Here is a 25,060-nt window from a genome sequence, read left to right on the forward strand (position 1 = left end):
AGAGAAAAATAATAGTTTAAAAATGAAGAAAGTATCACTGACCAGTGTGACAATGTCAAGTTGTCTAATATATTTTAAGTGTGTTCCAAGATGATATCAATGCTGGGAAGTGACATAGTTTAGATGTTTGTCCCCTCCAAATCTCATGTTGAAATGTGACCTCCAATGTTGGGGGTGGCCCTAGAGGGAGGTGTTTGGGTCATGGGGGCAGATCTCATGGAAATACTCTATGAGTTCCCTGAGATCTGGTTGCTTAAAAGAACGTGGCACCTCTTCCTTCTCTCTCTCTTGCTCCCTCCCTCTCACTATGTAACATACAGGTACCCCTTTGATCTGCCATGATTATAAGTTTCCTCAGGCCCTCACCAGAAGGATATGTCAGCACTATGCTTCAGGTACAGCCTGCAGAACTGTAAGTCAAATGAACCGCTTTTCTTTTAAATTACTCAGTCTCAAGCATTCCTTTATAGCAACACAAACAAACACTGAGAACTGAGAAAAAAAATTTTTTTTTAAAGTGGATAAAATGTTTTCCAAATATGATGAAAACTTTGACCACAAATCCAAGCAGAATAAACACTGAGAAAATGATACAAAGGTATATCATAATTAAATTTCCAAAAATAGGTGATAAAGATAAAATCTTAGGGCCAGGCGCAGCTGCTCACGCCTGTAATCCCAGCACTTTGGGAGGCCAAGGTGGGTAGGTCACTTTAGGTCAGGGGTTCAAGACCAGCCTGGCCAACATGGCAAAATCCCGTCTCTATCAAAAATACAAAAATTAGCTGGGTGTGGTGGCATGCACCTATACTCCCAGGTACTAGGAGGCTGAGGTAGGAGAATTGTTTGAACCTGGGAGGCAGAGGTTGCAGTGAGCTGGGATCGTGCCACTGCACTCCAGCCTGGGTGACAGAGTGAGACTCTGTCTCAAAAAAAATGATGAAATCTTAGAAGCAGATAGAGAAAAAAGGAACAAAGATAATAATGACAGAAGACTTTTCAGGAGCTAGGCAAACAAGAAGACAATGGTGCAACATTTTTCCATTAAAGAAAAAAAAAAGTCCATCAACCTCAAATTCTGTGCCAACCAAAAGCATCTTTCCAAATAGAAGAAATAAAGATTTTTTTCAGACACAGAAAAGTTGAAATAATGTATTGCCAGCAGGCCTGCAGAAGAAAATGGTAAGAAAAGTTCTTTGGGTTGAGGCAAATGATACTAAACAGAAATACGTATCCACATAAAGAAATAATGTGTACTTCAAAAGAAAATTATATGACTAAATAAAAGCATTTATTTCTCATTGTTAATCTCTTTAATAGGAAACAGTTAAACAGAGGATATCACTACAGACCCTGCAGCCACTAAAAAAACAAGAAGGGGCCAGGCACGGTGGCTCACGCCTGTAATCCCAGCATTCTGGAAGGCCAAAGTGGGCAGATTATGAGGTTAGGAGTTCGAGACCAGCCTGACCAACATGACCCCATCTCTACTAAAAATACAAAAATTAGAAGGGTGTGGTGGTGCGTGCCTGTAATCCCAGCTACTTAGGAGGCAGAGGCAGGAGAATCGCTTGAACCTGGGAGGCGGATGTTGCAGTGAGCCAAGATCGTGCCACTGCACTCCAGCCAGAGCCACAGAGCAAGATTCCATCTCCAAAAAAACAAAAGAACAAGAAGAGAATATTAGTGACAACTCTATACACATAAATCATACAAATTAGATGAAATGGTCTGAGACCTCAAAAACCACAAACTAATAAAACTCACCCTATATAAAATAAACAATATGAATAGTCTTATGACTACTAAAGAAAGTGAACTTGAATTAAAATCTCCCCCCTAAATTTTTCAGGTCAAGAAAGTTTCACTGGAGAAATCTTCGAAATATTTAAAAATAAATTAGTACCAATTCTACACAGTATCTTCCAGTAAATAAAACAGAAGTGAGTATTTCCTAAATCATGTTAGAAGATCAATGTTACCCTGATAACAATTCTAGACAAAGACAGTACAAAAAAAGAACACTACAGTTCAATATCTCTAATGAACCTGGACACAAAAATCGTCAATAAAATATTAATTCAAAACCAGCAATATATAAAAACAAATTACATCAGAACCAAATAGGGCTTATGACAGAATGGTTCACTATTCAAAAAATCAACATGTAATCCATTATTTCAACAGGCTACAGAAGAAAAAAATACATGACCCTATCAATTGATACAAAAAAATACAAGCATTTGACAAATTCAACATTCACTCATGATTAAAACCTCCCAGGAAGCATCTAATAAAAGGAACTTCTTCAACATGATAAACAGCGTTTACCAAAAAACTTACAATTAACATAATGTTTAATAGTGAAAGACAATCTTTTTCCCCCAACGTTGAAAACAAGAAAGAATGATATCCATCCTCACTATTCTTGTTCAATATAGTACTGAAAGTCCTAGTCAACACAGGTCACAAAGAAAAATAAAAGGCACATAGACTGGTTAGAAACATTATCCAATTTGCAAATGACATGATTGTCTATGTAGAAAATCCTGAGGAACCCACAGAAGAATCTCCTAGAACAAACAAGCAAGTTCAGGAAGATCACAGTATATAATATCAACACACAAAACTTAATTATATTTTCATAAACCATCAATAAACATGTGTAAATTGAAATTATAAACATAACACCATTTATAATCACTCCAAAAAATTAAAATACTTACATATAAAGCAAATAACAGGCATAGGATTTACATGCTGAAAATTACAAAGTATTAATGAAAGAAATCAAGGAAGATTTAAATAGACATATCAGGTGAATGGATTAGAAGACTCAATATCGTAGATATCGATTCTCCCAAATTTACCTAAAAGTTTAAATACAATTCCTATCAAAATCGAAGTAAAGTTTTTTGCAGATATAGACAAGTATATTCTAAAATGTGTATATAAAGGCAAATGACATAGAATAGCTAAACAAATTTCTAAAAGAATAAAGAAGGAGGAATCACTTTGTTCAGTGTTAACTTACTATATAGCTACTGTAATTAAGAGAGTGTGGTATTGGTAAACACATAGATCCAGAAAACAAAATAAAGAACTCAAAAACAACTGCCCAAGTGTGCCCAATTCATGGTTGACAGGCATGAAAAAGCAATTCAAAGATGAAAAGACAGTCTTCTTCACAAACGGTGCTGGTATAAGAAGAAATCAAAATGATAAAAATGAACCTCAACCTATATCTCACATCTTACATAAAATTTAACTCTCAATGAAGGGGAGGTGCTTCAAGAAGGCTGCCTAGAGGCATTTGGTACTCACCTCATCTACGAGGAAGAGCCACAATGCAAGTAAATAATCACATTTCAAACAGGACATCGAAGAGAGAACACTCTAATTTAATAGAAAAGTGACAAGAAACACCCAAAAAGAAAGGATAAAAAGGGAAAGGAGGCAACCTGCTTAGCTGAGATCAGCTGGGAGCCTGGAGAGTCTCCCCAATGTAGGAAAAGGGTAAGTGAAAGACCCCCAGCAGTTCAAACTCCCACCACAGACTCCTGCAATCCTAGCCATGCAAGAGCCCCTCCAACCCCATGGACCCTGAGAATAAAGTAGGAGGTTGCCTGAAGACTGTGCAATGCCATGGCTCTAGAGGAGTTCATGCTGAGCCACACACAACTCCTGAGTCCCAAGCAGCTACAGTAAGGTGCCATTTTGAGAGCCCAGCCCCTATAGAGCTGCATTCTGTCCCCAGGGGCCAACAGCCCCCACATCTCCACATCACTGGACCCCCCACTGACGTCACCTGCCTACAGAGACCGCTGCAACTGGCTAATGCCACCTGGGCAAAAATGCAAGCCATTAGCAGCAACCCCATTGCCCCAAGCAGCAAAACCATGGCACATTTTCACATGTCCTAAGGATACACTCCCCTACCCATGGGACCCACAGCAGGCTGCTGCCACTGGGGCCAAAGCAGAAGCGAAGCATGCAATCCCAACCATATATCTACGGCTAGAGCCACTGAAAGCAACTTCACCCTCCCTAGTATAGGGCGGTGGTGCAGTCACTGCCGCCCCTACTTAAGCATTCCACAGAGGGGTCTAGAAGTAACCCCATCCCTGCCTACCAGAGCCAAGGTCTACACGTACCACAGGTGGGTGGAAGAGGGCATGTTCACCTGGCTTGGCACACCCCCTAGCAAGAGCCTGAGCATGCCATCCAGGGGCCTGGGATTGCCAAGCACCAGTCCACCACCACTGTCACCTAAGCACTCCTCCTAGGGACCTCAGAATGGGTCCATCCAATTGCTGCTACCAACACAGTCAAAAACCTCACACATGCCACCTGCAGGCCTGGGCACTGCTCTGCCTAGCCTGTCGTAGCTACCACCAATAAAATCCTGAACTGCTCAGAACTCAGAGGTTAGCCCTACCACTGCTACTACCATAGCCCATACCATACCCACTGTTCAGAGACCTAAGAACCCATCCACTGGCCTGACCCACTGGTGCCACTATAGGCACACAAATAAACCACCTAGAGATCCAACAATCAACCCCAATAGACTACCCAACACCAGTGCCAGCGCATGCCTCCCTGGAACCCAAGGACAGGCAGGCTGTGGCTGCGCTGCCAACACTAGAGCCCAAGGAATAGCATACCTGGTATCCTTGTCCCCAGCAAACCTCACCACAGCCTCCGCTAACAACTGCACTCTGAGCCACTGACACCACTAATGTGGTTTACAGCTGAAGAAATCATACAGAAATTACATGATTGCACACACACAGAATCAAAGTCAAAGTACCCTACTCAACCAACACCATAGATACATTTTAAGAAAAAAAATCCATTACGATAGCAAATTCAAAAAATTGGAAGAACTGATTGTCACACCAGATACCCAGATATTAATGTAAATATATAAGATATCAATGTAAATATATTGTGCTTCAAAAGGAGCACAATAACTCTCCGGCAACAGATTCCAATCAAGAGAAATTTATGAAATCCCAGAAAAAGAATTTAAAATATTTATTTTAAAGATGCTCAGTAAGATACAAGGGAATACAAAAAAGCAATAAAAAGAAATCAGAGAAACAACTCAGGATATGAATGAGAAATTTACCAAAAAGATAGACAGATATAAAAAAAAGAACCAACCAGAAATCCTGGAACTAAAGATTTCACTGAATGAAAGACTAAACATATCGAAAAGCTTCAATAACAGGCCAGATCAAGCAGAACAATGCATTTCAGAACACAAAGACGGGTCTTCTGAAATAGCTCAATCAGACAAAAAATAAAGAAAAAACAATGAGCAAGGGTTATGTGACATATGGAATACCATAAAGCTATAAAATACTTGAATTTGTGGTGTCCCAGAAGGCAAAGAGAAAACAAAAGGATTAGAAACCCTATTTAATACATAGCTAAAAAACTTTCAACGTCTAGAAAGAGATTTAGGCATCCAGATACAAGAAGCACATAAATCCCCAATCAAATACAATGTAAAAAGATCTTGTCCATCACATATTATAGTCAAACTGTCAGAAGCCAAAGAAAGAATTCTAAAAACAGCACAAGGACAATAGCTAGTCACTTAGAAGGGAAATTCTATCAGACTAATAGCACATTGCTCAACAGAACCTTACAGGCCAAGACAAAATGGGATAATATATTCAATGCCTAAAGAGAGAAAACCACCAGCCAAGGACACTACGTCCAGAAAAGTTTTCCTTCACAAGTGAAGAAGAAATGAAGTCTTTCCCAAACAAGCAAAAACAGAGAATTCATCACCACTAGACCATATCTAAGAGAACTGCTTAAGGGAATCTTAAACCTGGATGCAAAGGGAAGATATCTAGCATCACGTAAAGGCACAAAAGCATAAAATTAGCCAGGTGTGGTGGTGGGCACCTGTAATCCCAGCTACTCAGGAGGCTGAGACTAGAGAATTGCTTGAACCCAGGAGGCAGAGGTTGCAGTGAGCCAAGATCGCGCCATTGCACTCTAGCCTGGGCAACAATAGTGAAACTCCTTCTTAAAAGGAAGGAAGATAGATAGATAGATAGATAGATAGATAGATAGATAGATAGATAGAAAGAAAGAAGATAGGTGGATGGATAGATGGATGGATAGAGAGAGAGAGAGAGAGAGAGAGAGAGAGAGAGAGAGAGAGAGAAAGAAAGAAGACATGTAGACTAATGGAACAGAATAGCAGAATAGAGAACCCAGAAATAAATCCATATATTTACAGTCAACTGATTTTCAACAAAGGCACCAAGACTATATATTGGGAAAAGAACAGCCTCTTCCAGTAAATGATTCTGGAAAAACTAAATATCTATACGTAGAAGAATGAAACTGGAGCCCCATCACTCATCTATAAAAATCAACTCAAGATGGATTAAAGACTTAAAATGTAAGACCTGAAATTACGAAGCTACTAGAAAGAAACACAGGGGAAACACTTCAGCACACTGGTCTAGGCAAAGATTTTTATGGCTAAAGCCTTTTGAGAAAACAGAAACAAAAAACAGACAAATGGGACTACGTTAAACTAAACAGCTCCTGCACTGCAAAGAAAACAATTAACAGAATGAAGAGACAAACTACTGAATGGGAGAAAATATTTACAAACTATTCATCCAATAAAGTATTAATAATCCAGAATACACAAGGAAATCAAACAATTCAGCAATAAAAAACAAAAAATAATCCCATTAAAAAGTGGGCAAAGGACACAAATAAACATTTCTAAAAAGAAGGCATACAAATGGTCAATTGGTATGTTAAAAAATGCTCAATTTCACTAATCATCAGAGAAATGCAAATTAAAACCACAATTAGATATCCTCTCACCCCAGTTAGAATGCCTATTACTAAAAAGATAAAAAATAACAGAAACTGATGAGGCTGTCGAGAAAAGGGAATTCTTATACACTGTTGTTAAGAATGTAAATTTGTACAACCTCCTTGGAAAACAGTTTGGGCATTTCTCAAAATACTACAAATGGAACTACCATACAAGCCAGCATTTGCACTACTGGGTATGCATTCAGAAAAGGAATCAGAATATCTAAAGGATAATTGCATTGCATGTTTATTGCAGCATTATTCACAATAGCAAAGATATGGAATCAACCTAAGTGTCCATCAATAGATGAATGGATAAAGAAAATGTGATATAATATACACAATGGAATACTATTTGACCATAAAAAATGTGGTATATATACAAAAAGGAATACTATACATCCATAAGAATAAAATCATGTCATTTTATTCATGTCATTTATTCAGCAAGGTAGATGGAACTGGAAGTTATTGTGTTAAGTGAAATAAGTCAGGTACAGAAAGACACACAGTGCATGTTCTCACTCATATGTGAGAGCTAAAAAAGTTGATCTCATGGAAGTAGGAAGCAGAATGATAGTTATCAGAGAAGTATGTGGGTGATGGTGCACAGGAGGAAACAATGAAGAGAGTTTGTTTAATGGGTAGAAACATACAGTTAGATAAAAGGTATAAGTTCTAAGGTTCAATAGCATATAGGGTGATTAAAATGAACAAAAGTATTATGTATTTCAAGAGATAGCTAAAAGAGAGGACTTAAAATGTTCCCAACACATAGAAATCATAAACACATAGAAATCATAAATGGATAATAGAAATATCCTAACTTGATCATTACACATTCTATGCATATAACAAAACATCACATGTACCCCGTAAGTATGTACAAATACATATCAATAAAACAAAGAGAATGAAAAGACAATCCAAAGACTGGTAATGTTTACTAATCACATATCTTAAAAAGAAGTTGTATCCAGAACATACGAACAACTTTTAAAACTTAACAATAAGAACACAAACAAAAAAAAGGGCAAAATTCTAGACTTTACCAAGAAAGATGTATATATGGTATATAATTCACCATTAGGAAAATGCAAATTAAAACCACATAGAAACAAAAATCTGTGACAATGAGAAGAAAAGTCAACACACCTGTCAATATTAATTGCTGATAAAGATGACAAACTAAGAGAACCCTCATACATTATTGGTGGTAGTGAAAAATAATACAGTTACCTTGAAAAGTGGTTTTCTAGTTCTTATGAAGTTACCGTAGACAAACCATATTACCCAGCAGTCCTCCTCCTAGATATCAACCCAGGACAAATGAAAATAAATATCCACATAAAAACCTGTTGATGAATGTTTTCAAAGACTGTATTCATAATCACCCAACCCTGGAAACAACACAAATATCTAAAATGTGGCAAATGGATAAGTAAAACGTAGTTTATTCAACAGAATAAAATTCAGCAATGAAACGAAACCTACTAACATATGTTTAAAAATTAACTGAAAATAGATCATTAATTTAAATGTGAAATATAAAACAAAACTTTTAGAAGAATGCATAGGAGAAAATCTTCATAAACTACGGCTGGCTAGGGAAAGAGTTCTTTGACATGACACTAAATGTACAGTTTATAAAAGAAAAAAATTTATGAACAGGACTTCATCAGAATTAAAAATGTTTGCCCTACGAAAGATCTGTTAAGAGGGTGAAAGACAAGCTACAGACTGAGAGAAAATATTCACAAAGAATATATTCAATAGAGACTTGTATCTAGAAAATATAAAGATCAAAGCTCAATAGTTTTAAAAAATCCATTTAGAAAATGGACAAAAAATATGAACAGGTAGCAAGGTACAGATGGCAAATAAGCACATGAAAAGATGTATGGTCAACATCACTAGTGAGATGTCACTATGTACCTAATAAAATGGCTAAAACTAAAACATAGTAATAATACCAAATGCTGAGGAGGATGTAGAGAAAGTGGGTCTTTCATACATGACTGGTGGGAATATAAAATGGTACAGCCACTCTGGAAAATAGTTTGGTATTATCTTATAAAGTTAGAAATGCATTTACCATATGACCCAGCAATCACATTTTTGGGCATTTAACCTAGAGATATGAAAACTTACATTCATATAAAAACTTATACATGAATATACACAGTAAATTTATTTCTAATAATCAAAAACTGGAATCAATCCAAATGCCCTACAATGGGTTAATGGTTAAACAAAATGGCATATCTAGACAACAGAATATTACTCATCGGCAATAAACACGAATGAACTACTGATATTTACAAAAACTTGGATGGATCTCAAAGGCATTATGCTTATTGAAGAAAGCCAATCTCAAAAAGTTACATACCTTATGATTCCATTTCTATAACATCTACAAAATGACAAAAGGGATGGAGAACAGATTAGTGATTGCCAGGAGACAGAGATGAAGCTGGCAGTTGGGGACATTCCTACAAATGGGTAGCAGAACGGACTTGCTAGTGGTAGAACACTTCTGTATCTTTGTTTGTGGTCATTGTTGCACAAGACAATACAGAGGATCAAACTGCACAGAACTCCAAACACACACATACACACACACACACACACACACACACAAATTACTGCATGTGAAACCTAATGAAAATTGGATAATGACCGTGTTTTAGTTACCAGTACTGTACCAATAAGAATGTCTTGGTTTTGATGTACTATTAGCCATATAAGATGTTACCATTAGGCTATCACAAATAATGATCATAATAACTCAACATTAGTGTCCAGAATAATTTTTAATAAAGGCACTATGGCAAAATGTAGGCATTTTTGAAGGGGCCTGAGGTTAGAGGGTGGTGGTAAATAAAAACTAACACATATGAACTAAGAGAACTAGATACAGAACATATTTTCAGAAATCCAGGTAAAATGGGTCAACAAATCAATAAGAGGCAGTAGATAAACTAAAACCCTGTAAAACTGGCAAAGGGAAAAAGTAATATTTTTAAGAAATGCAAGAATTCTTTACAAGCATATCTTCATTGCCATCTCCAAAAGAGATGACATAACTTTCTTGTGCATAATATGCCTTCCTTTAATTATAACAGTCATCACCATCTTCCTTACCATCTTCATTATCACATTACAGCAAACTAATTCAAACTACTTTCTTCCAGCATGCACTGCTTTAACCCTGCTCATCTTGAGTTTTACCTGACATTTTTCTCACCACTAATATAATTTTATGAGATTTTTCCACCATCTATGCCTTATCTGAAGCACTTTTCAATTAGCAGAAAGTTCAATCACCTCCAAGAGTGCATCTTGCCATGTAAACCTGAAATTCTCTAATGAACAGCAGAGTGATCATTATTAGTTCACTGTTTTACATATCATAGCCCAGTTTTGAATAAACTCAAGAATAAAACTGTCTTCCTGTTAAAGGGATAAAGTTTAGAACAAATCAGTTTGCTAAGTTGTTCTGAAATATACTATGCATTTGCCATTTTATTTTCTAATATTTCCAGTTTACTCCTCCATTAACCCTTACACCCCTATCTGTACCCAGCATTATTATTCCCATAGTACAGATGAAGAGATTCAGAGAGGTTAAGCAATTTGCCCATGGTAAGAAGGAAAACGTTGAATTTGAATCCAGATAGTTCTATCTCTAGAACCGATCTACCTTTTTAACATCACTATAAGACCTCTAAAATCCAGAAAATCAATCTGAACTCACATACTGCTTGCAAGAATATAAATTAGAACTACAACTTGGGAGATCAAATTTTCACATTAAGGCTGAACATGCACAAAATCTGTCTAGATTGAAACCCAGCATGTCTATTTAGATGGAAACTGTGACATACATTCCTTGCCCTCATTCCTAAATTGTCCATTATTCTGAGTGTTCTGGTTCCTTCCCAACAACATACAAGCATGTAGTAAAATCTTCTGTAGGGTTGTTTACAACTGTCTCCAATTCCTCTCTTTCCATTCTCTGCTGAAAGTTCTCCAACCAGGCTTTCATTTCTAGTTATTGAAACAGCTCTTTGTGAAAGTCACCAATGATCACCACATCGTCAAATGCAGAAGTAAATTCTCAGTTCTCATCTAATCTTACCCATCACCAGATATGACTATAATTAATTACTCCCATTTAATTTTTCCATTTGCTGTTCAGGAGCTCTCTCTTGTTCCTGATTCTTTACCTATTTTACTAAAAATTACTTTTCAGCCTCATTTGCTACTTTCTCCTCAGCTTCCTGACCCTAAAGTTCTCAGTGCCCATAGCTATCTCACAATTCAATAACAGATACTTCTTTTAGAAGTCGAATTAATTTAGATAGCAGATTTATTTTTTTAATTCTAGGATTCAAAATTCCCTAACAATGTCTAACGCAGATTCCTTCTAAAACATTAATATGGATAAACCTCTCATAAAATATCAGTAATGCAATGCCATAAAGGCAGAATACAGAAACAGACGGATCATTACCCTCATCCAGTATGATATTCCAAGCAGAAAACATAAGGTAAAGGCACCAGCCTTGATTCAAAACACTTATTAGTTTTGTTATTAAATGTATAACATTGAATAAGAAAAGCATTAAGATTCTTATAGATGCAAAATTACATGATCCTGTGATTTATTTACTGAGTACATACATCTCAGATGCAGTAACAGTTGCTGTGAGGGATATAAATAATTGGTACTTATATTCTTATTTTAGATTTCAAATGAATGGAAGGTCACCTAAATATTCCTACACCTTTATTAGGCACAATGAAAATTTCCTGAAAAAGCAAATTAAGTATGTACCTTTCAGTGCGGTAGTCTTTTCTTTTTCATCTGGACCTCCCTGCTGGATTTGTGCCATGTTTATCCAAATTGGCAACAAAATTAAAGAGCTCAAGGAAATAGACATCAATCTTCAGAAGACAGTCTAGAATGAATGAAAGCAATAAATTAAGTTCTACTCAAAACCTATCTATTCCATGAGAACTTCCTTGATCCTCCCAGTCAGGATTAATCTCTCTATCCTAATTTCCCACTTTGTTGATGCCTATACCATAGTACTTTTTATTGTCTGCTTTGCGTTATACTTATTTATGAATTTATCTGAGTCAGCTAATGGTATACAAGCCTCAGGAATAGAAATAAAGTTTTTGTCATCTTTCTCTCATGTCCACCAAACACAATACTTTATACATTACAGTTACCTAATGTTTGCTGAATTTAGCTAAACTTACCATTTAGTTTTAGTTACCTATCACCTAATGTTTTTAAAAAATATCTTTGGGTAGTTCCAAAAACTTAAAATTTCTTTTAAAATAAATTGTAAGCATAGGCCATTTACAAGGTAGAATGTCTTCCTTTTGGAACAAGCAGATAGGAAGAGGCAAATACATAAATATATAAAGTATCTGCAAATTTCCTATAGTGTAATTAAAAATACAACTTTCAGGGAAAAACTAGCCCTTTTTAAATGAAACGATGTCATCATTGTCTGGAAGCCATACTCTATAAATGGTACTCCAGTAAACAACCATACTATAAAATTATGATTTATTAAAATCTAATTCTGCTCTACTTTGGCCAAAGGGAAAGCATTACGACTGAAAATAGATGGCTTTTTCCAGAGTCCCCATGAACAGGAAAGCTAATTAGCTGTAAAGTTTAAAAGGAAAAAAAGTATATCTCCTACAATACTTAGCATAAGTATCTATTATTTTTCTTCTGTGTATAGGTAACTCAAAACTCTATAAATTCTACATGAATAAAATGTGTCTATATCCCTTCAAGAAATATATCCTAGTATATAAGGTAGGCAATGGACAAGACTCTGGGGGTACTACGGTGAGTAAAACAAATATTGTCACTGCCTTCCTATGGCTTACTTTGTAGCTGACGAACCAAACTGCCAAGCAGCCACAAAGAAAATACATCAGACCTAGACTGATAATCACAATAATGTTAAAACAAATAAATATTTGCAAGGGCTGTATATTTCCATTCAGGAATTAGCCAAGTCCTACATGATGATGCACAAATTTCACCAACAACTTTTCATTACACATCATCTTGTAGCAGAAATTAAAGAGAAATGTTCTTAATGAGGAATTCCACACAGCACCCTTTGCTAAATATTCCACAACTAAGTTAACTACCTACAGGAGATTCCCTTCACTAACTCAGTATTTCTTCCAAATATAAACTATTAGATTATTTTTCATTGGCCCCAAATTGTCTGATTCCTGAACAGAACAATATATATAAGTATGTCATCGTGATTGGTTTAACAAAGATAAAATTATAAATAATGTCTTCAGTGCTAGGGTTATTATCAAAATTCCTATTTCAATGAATCACTTTCAAGATTCCAAAGATTAAATAAAAATTAATAATCATTATTTTATGAGACAACCTAAAAACTCACAAAGCAATTTACTGGAGTAATAACATATAAGTTAAAAGACTATTGGCTGGGCGCAGTGGCTCACGCCTATAATCCCAGCACTTTGGGAGGCCGAGGAGGGCAGATCATGAGGTCAGGAGATGGAGACCAAACTGGCTAACATGGTGAAACCCCGTCTCTACTAAAAATATAAAAAGTAGCCAGGTGTGGTGGCACACACCTGTAGTCCCACCTACTCAGGAGGCTGAGGCAGGAGAATCGCTTGAACCAGGGAGGCAGAGGTTGCAGTGAGTCGAGATCGCACCACTGTACTCTGGTCTGGTTGACAAAGCGAGACTCTGTCTCAAAAAAAAAAAAACAAACGACTAATTACATGTGACCCTAAACTTTACAGTAGCAGATGCAAAGCAGGTAAGCATGAAGCAAAAGCGATTTGTCTGTTGCTCTCTTAACACAGTGTTAGATTTTTACCCCCCTGAGTTATTTTTCCTGGCTGTGGCACAGCTGGTGAAGCTAAATCAAGAACATTATAAATTCTCAATTTAGTGTTTCCTAATAAAAATTCAGAGTTATAACCTGCATGACCACAGATAAACACTACTGAAACTGCAGCCAGCAAGCTGTTTGGCACATTTGATAGATATTAATATGTGCACTCGACATAGTTTATTTGGCATTATCTGATGGAGGTTGGGTTATAGAGAATAAAGTGGTGGAAGGTTTTTACTGATGTGAATTGGGACACAGTTGACATGTTGTACACTTCGTGATAACCACTGCTGTTTAAATATGGTTTCCTAGAAATGGTTACAGTACAAACTAGATTCAAAACATCTCAGTTTGCCATTCTATTCTGTGAACCACACAAAGCTATTATCATTTTTCCTTTCTATGATTCCAACAGAGAATCTACTATGTATAAAGCTATAAATAACTTGTCATGTGTAATCTTTATCTAGTCAGCATTTGAAAATATGAAACAGTACAATATTTCTTATTTGCCCTGTTGGCTCAAAATGCGGCATATGCACTTATAAAATGTACAGAAAGATACACAGAAGCCTTATTTTTCTACATTTGTTTATTTTTAGTCAGGTATTAAATACAAACTAGATATAGGTGATTTTGCAACAGAAGCCCTTTTCACCTCATATTCTGAATGCATTGATGAAAGTACAAAATATATCACAGAACACATAAAACTGGATTAATTTTCTAAGGTTCCCAGGACTGGTTTGGTTCCAGTCTGGCCCTAAAGATTCTATGCTCACTAAGTGAGACTCTTTAAATCAAGTTGAAAATAGCCTATGCAACTGAAATTATAGTAAATAGAATTGGTACAAGGGATTTATAAGGAACCAAAAGACCCACCCAAATTACAGTTAAAATATTCACCAGTTGCTCATCAGCAAAGATTAGTTCATAATAATGCTGGACAGCATTATTCTGAGGCTACAGTGAGAAAAACATTGTTGTGTGGGTACTGGGAAAGAAGCTGAAGAATGAAGACATCAGGTTGAGCAGACACAAGACAAAGCCCAGGGTAATATGGGCCCCTGGTGTGTAGAAAATGGTAGCTTTTATAACAAATGCAAAATTGTGTTTGGATCAAAGTTTCAGAGCCAAACCTCTTTGTTCCTGAGACTAAGAATACCCGGTTCCAATCCAAGTATATCTAAAATAAATCCTTAGTTTTACAAGCAACATGACATAGATTTGGAATGAGAAATCTAGGTTTTAATTTCAGTTCCACCACCTAGTAGATAAGTGACCTTGAGGATATTACAACTTCTCTAACCTAAGTAATGGGAAGAATCATGAAAATAAGAGCAGTTACCTTTGCAGGACTATTATGAAGATTACATGAAAAAATGTATATGAAGCATTTTATAAACTATAAATCCCTTTAAAAATATTAGTAATCCACATAAAATCTGAAATAACTAGATTCCAATTAATTTGTGCTCAAACCCACAGAATAACAAAATCAATCAATTCACAGAAATGAAAACCTTTTAATATGCATCACTTGGATGCACTCTATACACAAATTATAAAGTCTCACAATAAATATCTGTTGAGTTAACTTGGGTTTCCACGACTATATTGAAAATAATTACAATAGAACTTAATTTTTTGACATAAATAAATTATATTTACATTCATTTCATTATATTTACATTCCTTTACATTCCTTTCAAGTCTTATTGAAATGCATGCTTGAACAAAGATCACATATGTGGGTTCCACCTTCTTTGCCCAAGGAAAAACACTCTTCCAACTATCTCATAAATGTATATACTGGTCACAAGATGACCAGTTCTATTCTTATTCATTATCTTATTAGGTCATTGCCACAACTGGCAGGGGTAGGCAGAATTAACACACCTGCATTTCTGGGCTTTGAAAAGCTAAGTGTGCCTCGTTCAGGCATCTCAGATGTGAAGGGATGGCTGAGATTCTAACTCAGGTCTTCTGACTCCTAATTATGAATGAGTTTCTTCTATTCTAGCATATTGACACAGTCAAACAAAACAACTTCACTAGAAAAATAATTCCAGTTTCTTCATTCTGCAAAAGATTCATACCTACTCTTATGTACTAATTTCTGTTATTAGGAAGTATTACAATTTGGAGTTTGGGCAAATTGGACACAGGTATCTACAGACTAAACTTGTCAACCAAAACTGTCTTGGTATATTTGGTTTGCTATTCAGAATTAAGACTGATACAAATTACTTATCATCATCTCTCCCAATACTTCGGTAAAACAAGCAACTGTAAAAAGGGCCAAAAGTTAAGAGATATCAAATAAAAGTGTTTTAAAAGAATTAGTATTGCACTACTATGTCTTTTTAATAGGTACCCAAATTGGTAATCATCTGTTTTAGGTATTGCATTGTTTTCTGGCTAGCAAAAAGGCAGAAACTCAACAAGGCGGGAATATAAAATCTTAGAATATCTGTGACAATGTTAAAACTTAAGAAATTAAACAAAGACTAAGATGATTCTCAATTCTGAATCAAATTTCAAAAGAAAAGAATTAGTCTTTTATGAAGTTTTCATAATATGTAGCAGATATGGGAGAACAACGGCCAAGGACAAAATAATTCTCAAAATGAATATACCACACTCAAAATTTTAGAAAAACAGAGTATGTCAAACAAACAAACATAAAAAATTGCTTTTATATGAGGCAATTATGAGCATCATATAAACTACTTAAGAAACTCTAAGTCTGTAGTAAACATAAATAATAAAACATAAACAATATTATAAATGTACATAACTCCAGGCCAAATTATCTTCAGAAGATTTCAAAACAGCCTATACCATGAAATAGCAGTCATAACATATTTGTAAAATCAGAATCAAATTTTCAATTTTCTCATGCCATAAACATGCTCCTAGAATCTCTGTTAAACTTAGTGAACTCGAGGTTCACTAAGATTTTAAAATATAATACGCATGTGAACCATCCAGATGCCCCTTCAAGGGGAATATGCTGCTCAGCTAGAGAGTGCAGTTAGCAAACAGACTCCATCTGTTTATCACTTCAGAGCTGGCCTCAGGGGCAAAGTGCTGCTCCATCCTAGGTCATAACTTTCCACCGCTGACCCTCATTCAGTGACTAAGTCAAGTGGTAACATGAAGGCCCAGCCATCTCAGCCTAATGCAGGACAACCCTGATAGGCAATATTTGCTTCAGAGCTTGCTGCCAGGTTGGTTGAGGTTTTGCCAGACCTCCATGTAAATTCAACTTTTCCCTCTGACCAATCCTGCTCTCCTCCTTCCTTTCACAAGTGCTGTGATGTCTAAAAATACTTTATACCCCAAATTCTGTCTCAGCATCTGCTCCCAAAAAACCTAAGCTGTAACAATGCCCTTTTCTAATGGTTTTCTGAATACTAAGCAAAAAAAATTGTGATGTTAAGAGATCAGATGTATCCAGAATATATAAAGTGCTCTTGCAACTCAATAATAAAAAAAAAAATTTTAAGTGGGAAAATTATATAAGTACACATATACAAATGGCCAAAAAGCACATAAAAAGATGCTCAATATCATTAGTCATTTTAAAAATGCAAATCAAAACCACGAGATACCTAATTCACAATAACGAGCATGGCTATAACCAAAAACGAATATAAATCAAGATTTGTGACAATGAGAAGAAACTGAATACCTGATATATTGCTAGTGTGACAACAATTGCTGTGCAACGCAGCTACTTTAGAAAACAGTTGAGCAGTTCCTCAGAATATCACACACAGAGTTACCATATGACCCAGCAATTCTACTTCTGGGTATACACCCAAGAGAAATGAAAATACAGGTCCCCACCAAAACTTATGCACAAATGTTCACAGAAGCATTATCCATAATTGCCAACAAGTTGAAACAACCTGTCAACTGATGAATGGATAAATAAAATATGGTATATCCATACAACAGGATATTATTCTTTAATAGAAAGGAATGAAGTACTGATACATGCTATGACATAAATGAAAATATTATGTGCTAATTACAATTACAAAATGAGGCCAATTACATGAAGCCAATTACAAAATGAAGCCAATTAAAAAAAAAACACATATTGTATGATTCCATTTACATGAAATGTCCAGAACAGGTAAATCCATAGAAACAGAAAGTAGATTAATAGTTTTCAGGAGTTGGGGGAAGAGAAAAATGGGGTGTGACTGTTAAAAAGATATATGGTTTCTTTTTGAGGTGATGATTCCAATGGTTCAAGACATACACTTGCATTGGGGTAGTGTTTCTGTGTATTAAATGGTTCTCTCTCCATCTCTTTTCTACAGCTCTAATGCCAAAGGTCAAGGCAGTCTCAAAAAAAAAAAAGAAAAAAAAAATCTTGACTGTCTCACTAACCACTCACCTTTCCCTTTACCTTCTATAAAACAGAAGCAAGAAGTAGACTTCAGGCAGACTCGTTTAAAGAACTTCTCTCTTGCAATGTCCCAATCATCCCTCTCTCCAGAGCCAGGCTAGCAATTGTCTAGGCGTACTCTAGCTAGATATTAAGAACAAACATATTATTTTCTAGGTATAAAAGAAGAGCATTATATAAAGTTTTTGAAAATCACAGTGCTGTGGTCTAGCTTGTTCTAGTTCTCTGCATTGGCAGTTCTCTGTCAATGGTAATTTGCCTCCCTTGCCCATCAGTATCCCTGGCATACAAATTCCAATGAAAACCTGGTCAGAAGCACTAATTCACTTTGGTCATGATTCAGTTAATACCCTAAGCACATACCACCTAAAAGCACCTCAATCCCACCCAATTTCTAACAAGGATTGAAATTTGGTAATAACTTTATTGTTATTATTTTGATCATTATCATAACTGATCCCAGACACTGTACCAAATTACTTCAAAGTTAGAAATGTACCACTTGCTACAGAAAAGAAAAATGAAGAGAAACTTGAGCATATAATCAAGCAGTTGATTAAGCCTAGTAAGCCATATGAATGACACCAACAATAAAGTTTAATGGCACATTTAAGTTTTGTGCAGATCATAATTGTACTGCAAACAAGGCATTTAAGTACCACTCAAATCCAGTATCTACTGACAGTGCACTCCTTACTATTTATTCAAGGGGAAAATTTCAGTGAAGTCTCATTTTACCTAAATGTGTTAACAAGTGGGAATGTAATTTACGTGCCTTCAGAATAGATTTTTTTTTTTTTTTTTTTTTTTTGCTTCTAGAATTTCCCAATTCTTTATGGAGTGATAATACTTTATAGCATTTCATGTTTGTGTATTTAAATAATCCTCACATGCTGACACCAACAGGGGTATAAACTCAGAGAACTCTTGAGGCTCCATATTGCTGTGATACTACAAATATCTGATCTTAAAAAAAGAGAATTAGAAATCTGAAACTTCAAGTCACATTTTTAAACTACCATATAAGTTACAGTGGTTATTTACTTTATTAACAAAGGACTTGAAGCAGGAAAATTCTCCTGTTCCAAAACCAATCAAAGAGCTCCAAATCCTCCTTTTTTCTACAAAATATTTTTTCCCCACAAAAGACAACCATTGCTTAGCCATACTGTTAGTTACAGGAAATAAACTCTGTGACACTGAAGTTGCCAACACAAGGACACTTTGCTGAATGTTAGCCATTTATGTTATGAGACCTATGCTTAAACACAGTATGCCAAATGGCTCTCATTACTATTTTCTACATAAGCACAAAATGATAAAGTCCCTTCCTATGATCATAAGAGTCAAGAATTTTACAAGTAGACTTCTCCTTCCAATATTACAGCCAAGTCCCCCAAGGAATCTTCCTGTGTAGTAAAACCTAGGAAGCACAATACAAAACATTAGAATATCTATAAATTCCACTCATGAATATAAAGAAAGAAAGCCATAATAACTTCAACATCTGCAGAAAAAGCATTTGATAAAATTCAAAATCTGTATTTGGAAAAAAAGTCATAGAAAACTAGGAATCAAAGGAAACGTCTGTAAGCTGACAAAAATGTTAAAAAAACAAAAATAACCACTTACAACAAAATTACTCTTAATGATAAAATATTTATAAAAGTCTCTTCAAAATCAAGAATCACAAAAGAATGCTCATCGTTATCACTTTACTATTACCACTTCTAGTCAAAGTTTGTTTGACATTCTATCCAATGCAGTAGGACATCGAAAATAAATAAAAACATAGTAACAATTTTAAAAAGGAAATCAAAGTTATCATTATTTTCAAATGACATAACTATCTAAAACAACAACAACAAAAAAAAAACAAAAAGAATCAAGAAACAACGTCCTCTAAAATTAAAAAAAAAAAACACGAATCTCTGTATCATTAGGCATAAAAAGAGAATTCAACAAGATGGTTTGCTCTAAGATTTATATTAAAAAAACAAGTATATTTACAAATACTAGCAATAATCAGTTATAAAGCACAGTTTTTTAATACATCATTAATAATAGCAAAAACTAGCCAGGCGCGGTGGCTCATGCCTGTAATCCCAGCACTTTGGGAAGCCAAGACAGGTGGCTCCACCTAAGGTCAAGAGTTCAAGACAGGTCCGGTCAATATGGTGAAATCCCATCTCTACTAAGTATACAAAAATTAGCCAGGCATGGTGGCAGGCACCTGTGATCCCAGATACTTGGGAAGCTGATGCAGGAGACTCACTTAAACCCAGGAGGCAGAGGTTGCAGTGAGCCAAGATCACACCACTGTGCTCCAACCTGGGCAACAGGAGCAAAACTTCATCTCAAAAAAAAAAGAAAATAGTAGAAATTAAAAACTTACATGATTAAAATAAATCTAACAAAAGATGTTATACCTATATTAAGAAAATGATAAAATGCTACTGAAATACATTAAAGATGACTGAAATATAAAAAATATATTGTATCTATGAATAGAAAGACTCACTAGTGTAACAATATCAATTTTCCTCTACTTTATATGTAGATTCAAGGCAATTCTACTCAAACCCCAAAATGTTTTTCATAGAACTTGAAAAACTAATTCAAAGTCATATGGAAAGAGAATCGTCAAGAACTAATAAGACACTCCTAAAGCATATGATAGGAAGAATTGCCTTGCCAGGTTTCACAGTAATTAAGAAAGCATGCCATTAATACTAGCATAAACAAATTGACAAATAGAACAAGATGGAACTCCAAAACAGCCACATAACAGATCCATATGACACAATCATATCACCAGGGAAAACAGGGACGTTTTTAACAATTGGAAAAACTGGTTAACTGCACAGTTATGAAAAGAAAAAGAAAAAGAAAGAAATTGGACACCTCTCTCACTCTATACATGATTAATTTCAAATGGTTTAAGGGTATAAATATGAAACGCAAACTTTAAACCTCTTAGGGAAAAATACAGTAGACTACTACTTTGATGTTTGGGCAAAGAAAACAACCACAATGAAATATTTACACTCATTAGAAAAAATTTAAAAGTCTGACAATACCAAAAGTTAAAAAGAATGCAGAATAATACAGATTCTTATTCACGTTTCTGGTCAAAAGATAAATTAAACTACTCTTGAAAAAACTAGCATGGGATATCCAAGTTAAATATTATCATAATCCTCAATCCAGCAATCTCACACCTTGGTTCACTACCTGGTCTTATACATGTACATCAGGGGGCAGACATAAAAATGTTCACAAAATGTTTCCATCATCAAAACGGTCAATTTATTCATTATCTGGAACTACATAACAAATTACCTCAAAACACAGTGTCACAAAACAACAATAAATATTTGTAAAATCCCAGTTTCTGTAGATCAGAAATTTGGGAGCAGCTCAGCTGGGAAGTTCTCAATCAAGTTCATGAGATTGCAATCAAGATATTGGCAAGTTCTGCAATCATCTGAAGGTTTGACTGGGGACAGAGGATTCACTTTCAAGATGGCTCACTCACATAGATAAATGATTGATACTGACTGTTGTTACAGACCTCCCATACTCAAACAGATCTGTACAGAAGCCCATGTTTGGGGGCTTTCTCAAGAAAGATAGATCCGGAAAAGCTGAAGAAGTCTCACCATCATTTCCTTGACACCCCACTGGCAGAAGAAGGCCCTACTCAATGTGAGAGAAGTTTATACAGAGGCATGAATATCAAGAAGCAAGGATCACTGGAGACCATCTTGTAATTTGGCTACAATAAACGGAAAAAAACTGTTCTCCAATTATAGGAGAGCAAATATACTGTTGTACATTAACAGGGCAAAGATAAGTATTACACAGTAGAAAAATGAAGCACAACTACATTCAAAAACATAGATGAATTTTCCAAAAATACTAGTGAGGAAACCAAATCTTAGAACATTACATACAGAACAATATCATTTATATTGAGCTAAACTAAAACAAATTATTAGTATCACATATTGTGATAAAACCATAAGAAAAATCAAGAGAAAAAATAAATGCAAAATTCAATAGCTATTACCACTGGGAAAGAACAGAGGGCATGAGATGGGAAGAAGTACATAAGTCAATGCAAGTTATTGATAGTGTTTTGAGTCTTGGATTTGGTGGTAAATTTACAGGTGCTAATTATATTATACTCTATAACTTGCATAAGCATTACAGATATGGAGGCCACTTTTATATCAGTATATCACATACATATAACCAACAATAACCTTGGTTGTACACAATCTTTTTTATCAACAATATATTCTTTAAATAAGTGACAAAAATATTAACAAAAAATACAGTCACACAACACATAACAACATTTTGGTTAATGACAGAATGCATACTAAGACAGTTGTCCCACAGGATTATAATGAAAAATTCCTACCACCTAGTAACATCATAGCTCGCATAACATCATGATACAACATATTACTCATGTGTTTGTGGTGATGCTGGTGTAAACAAACGTACTGCACTGCCAGTCATGACGAAGTTTAGCATATACAAATATGTATAGTACATAGATACTTGATAAAGATAATAAACGACTAGGTGACTGTGTTTTGTTTTTGTTTTTCTGACATGGAGTTTTGCTCCTGATGCCCAGGCTGGAGTGCAATGGCACGATCTTGGCTCACTGCAACCTCCGCCTCCTGGATTCAAACGATTCTCCTGCCTCAGACACCTGAGTAGCTGGGACTACAGGCGCCCACCACCACGCCTGGCTAATTTTTGTATTTTTAGTAGAGATGGGGTTTCACCATGGTGGCCAGGCTGGTCTCGAACTCCTGACCTCAGGTGATTCACAAGTCTCAGCCTCCCAAAGTGCTGGGATTAGGGATTACAGGAGTGAGCCACTGACCCCTTCTGGTGACTATGTTTTTACTACACAATACTTTTTATGTAAAGTGTACTACTTGGACTTATTTAAAAAATAAAAAAGTTAACTGTAAAACAGCCTCAGGCAGGTCCTTCACGAGGTAGTCCAGAAGAAGGCATTGTTATCATAGGAAATAGCAGCTCCATATGTGTTGCTGGCCTGAAGATCTTCCAGCGGGACAAGACGTAGAGGTGGAAGACAGTGTTACTGATGATCCTGACCCTGGGTAGGCCTGGGCTAACATGTACGTTTGTATCTTCATTTTGGCAAAAATATTTTAAAAATAAACTTTGAAAATAGAAAAAAGTTTATAGAATAAGGATATAAAGAAAGAAAATACTTTTGTACAGCTGAACAATATGTGTTTTAAGCTAAGTATTATTACAAAACGTCAAAAAGTTGATGTGGCGTGGTGACGCACTTTGTAATTCCACCTACTCGGGAGGCTAAGGCAGGAGGATGGCTTGATCTCAAGAGTTTGAATCTGCAGTGAGCTATGATCATCCACTGCACTCCAAATGGGCAGCAGATTAAAATCCTGTCTCTTAAAAAAAAAAAAAAAAATTTTTTTTTAGTTTTAAAATTTATAAAGTAAAAAAGTTACAGTAAGCTAGTTTATTATTGAATAAAACTAGTTGCATGTATTTCATGTAGCCTAAGTGTACAGTGTTTACAAAGTCTACAGTAGTATAAAGTAATGTCCTAGCCCTTCACATTCACTCACCACTCACTCACTCACTCACTCACTCAAAGCAACTTCCAGGCCTGCAAGCTCCATTCATGGTAACTGGTCTATAAATGCGTTCCTTTTAAAAAAATATTTCATAATATATTTTCACTGTACCTTTTCTATGTTTATATATGTTTAAATAAATTCCATTGTGTTACCATTGCCTATGGTATTCAGCACAGTAACATGTCATATAGGTTTGGAGCCTCGGGGCAATATATACCATATGTAGCCCAGGTATGTATTAGACTATAACATCTACACGTGTGTAAGTACACTCTATTCTGTTCGCACAACTATGAAATCACCTAACAACACATTTCTCAGAAAATATTCCCAACATTAAGTGACTCATGATCATACACAATTTCAGTGGCATTGCCTTTTATAATTTGTTCTTTGGGGCATTTTTCTTAGGGATAATGCTGACAGTCCCACTCCATCTATTTAGTGAGAAAGTTGGAGGTTCTGCTGATGAGTAAAACTGATAGAAGCAGTTATTTTTTTAAAAAAGGATAAACAGGTATTGGGTAAACCTCAGAGCAGCTATATATCAATAACATATTGTTACTAAAACCCAATTGATTCCTTACCTGTTCTGAAATGGAACTAGTATTTTGAGTGAAAATTTATTACCTCAGAAACTTTTACATCAGCTACTACAAAAGACAAACTATAAATATTGTTTAAAACTTGACTTAAAAAATAATAATGTCCTACATCTTATAATATTTTAAAATGCAACTACTGGGCCAGGCACAGTGGCTCACACCTATAACCCCAGCACTTTGGGAGGCCAAGGCGGGAGGATTGCTTGAGGCCAAGAGTTCAAGACCAGCCCTGGCAACATAGCAAGACAGTATATCTACAACAAATTTAAAAATTAGGCAGATGCATTGGCATGTGCTTGTAGTCCCAACTACTTGGGAGGCTGAGGCAGCAGATATCAGGTGTTTGACATTACACTGAGCCATGATCATGCCACTGTGCTCCAGCCTGGGCAACAGAGCAAGACCCTGTCTCAAAAAACTCATAAAATGTAAAATAAAATACAATACAACTAAGCCCTTCTGAAAATGTCAAGTGTCATTTAAGCATTTTTCTTTGGCATATTTCCACTAGTAAGTATAATAAGTAAAATCAGCCTTTGAATATGTTTAAGAAATTAAATTTGTAAAAATGCTGGGCTA

The 25,060-nt window shown here is 35.6% G+C and overlaps 1 protein-coding gene across 26 annotated transcripts in view; it reads right to left on the reverse strand.

Moving 5' to 3' along the window:
- The window catches only part of ARB2A (ARB2 cotranscriptional regulator A), a 479,952-nt gene that overhangs the window by 434,448 nt on the left and 20,444 nt on the right, over nt 1–25,060 (reverse strand). For 12 of the 26 annotated variants that reach the window (XR_013418035.1, XR_013418036.1, XM_078003835.1 and 9 more), the window contains exon 2: nt 11,705–11,828. The exons of 6 other annotated variants lie outside the window; for them this stretch is intronic. Coding sequence is in view for 15 of the 20 variants with exons in the window: in XM_078003835.1 (XP_077859961.1) it covers nt 11,705–11,810 (106 nt within the window). In the remaining 5 variants the exon portion in view is untranslated. Of the gene's footprint in view, nt 1–8,103; nt 8,173–9,253; nt 9,278–11,704; nt 11,829–18,204; nt 18,340–25,060 lie in introns of all 26 variants that reach the window. 8 more of the 26 variants (XM_078003836.1, XM_078003839.1, XM_015140404.3 and 5 more) reach the window with 4 other exon arrangements.

Source organism: Macaca mulatta, chromosome 6 (assembly GCF_049350105.2).
Source record: "Macaca mulatta isolate MMU2019108-1 chromosome 6, T2T-MMU8v2.0, whole genome shotgun sequence".
Taxonomy (NCBI): Eukaryota; Metazoa; Chordata; class Mammalia; order Primates; family Cercopithecidae; genus Macaca; species Macaca mulatta.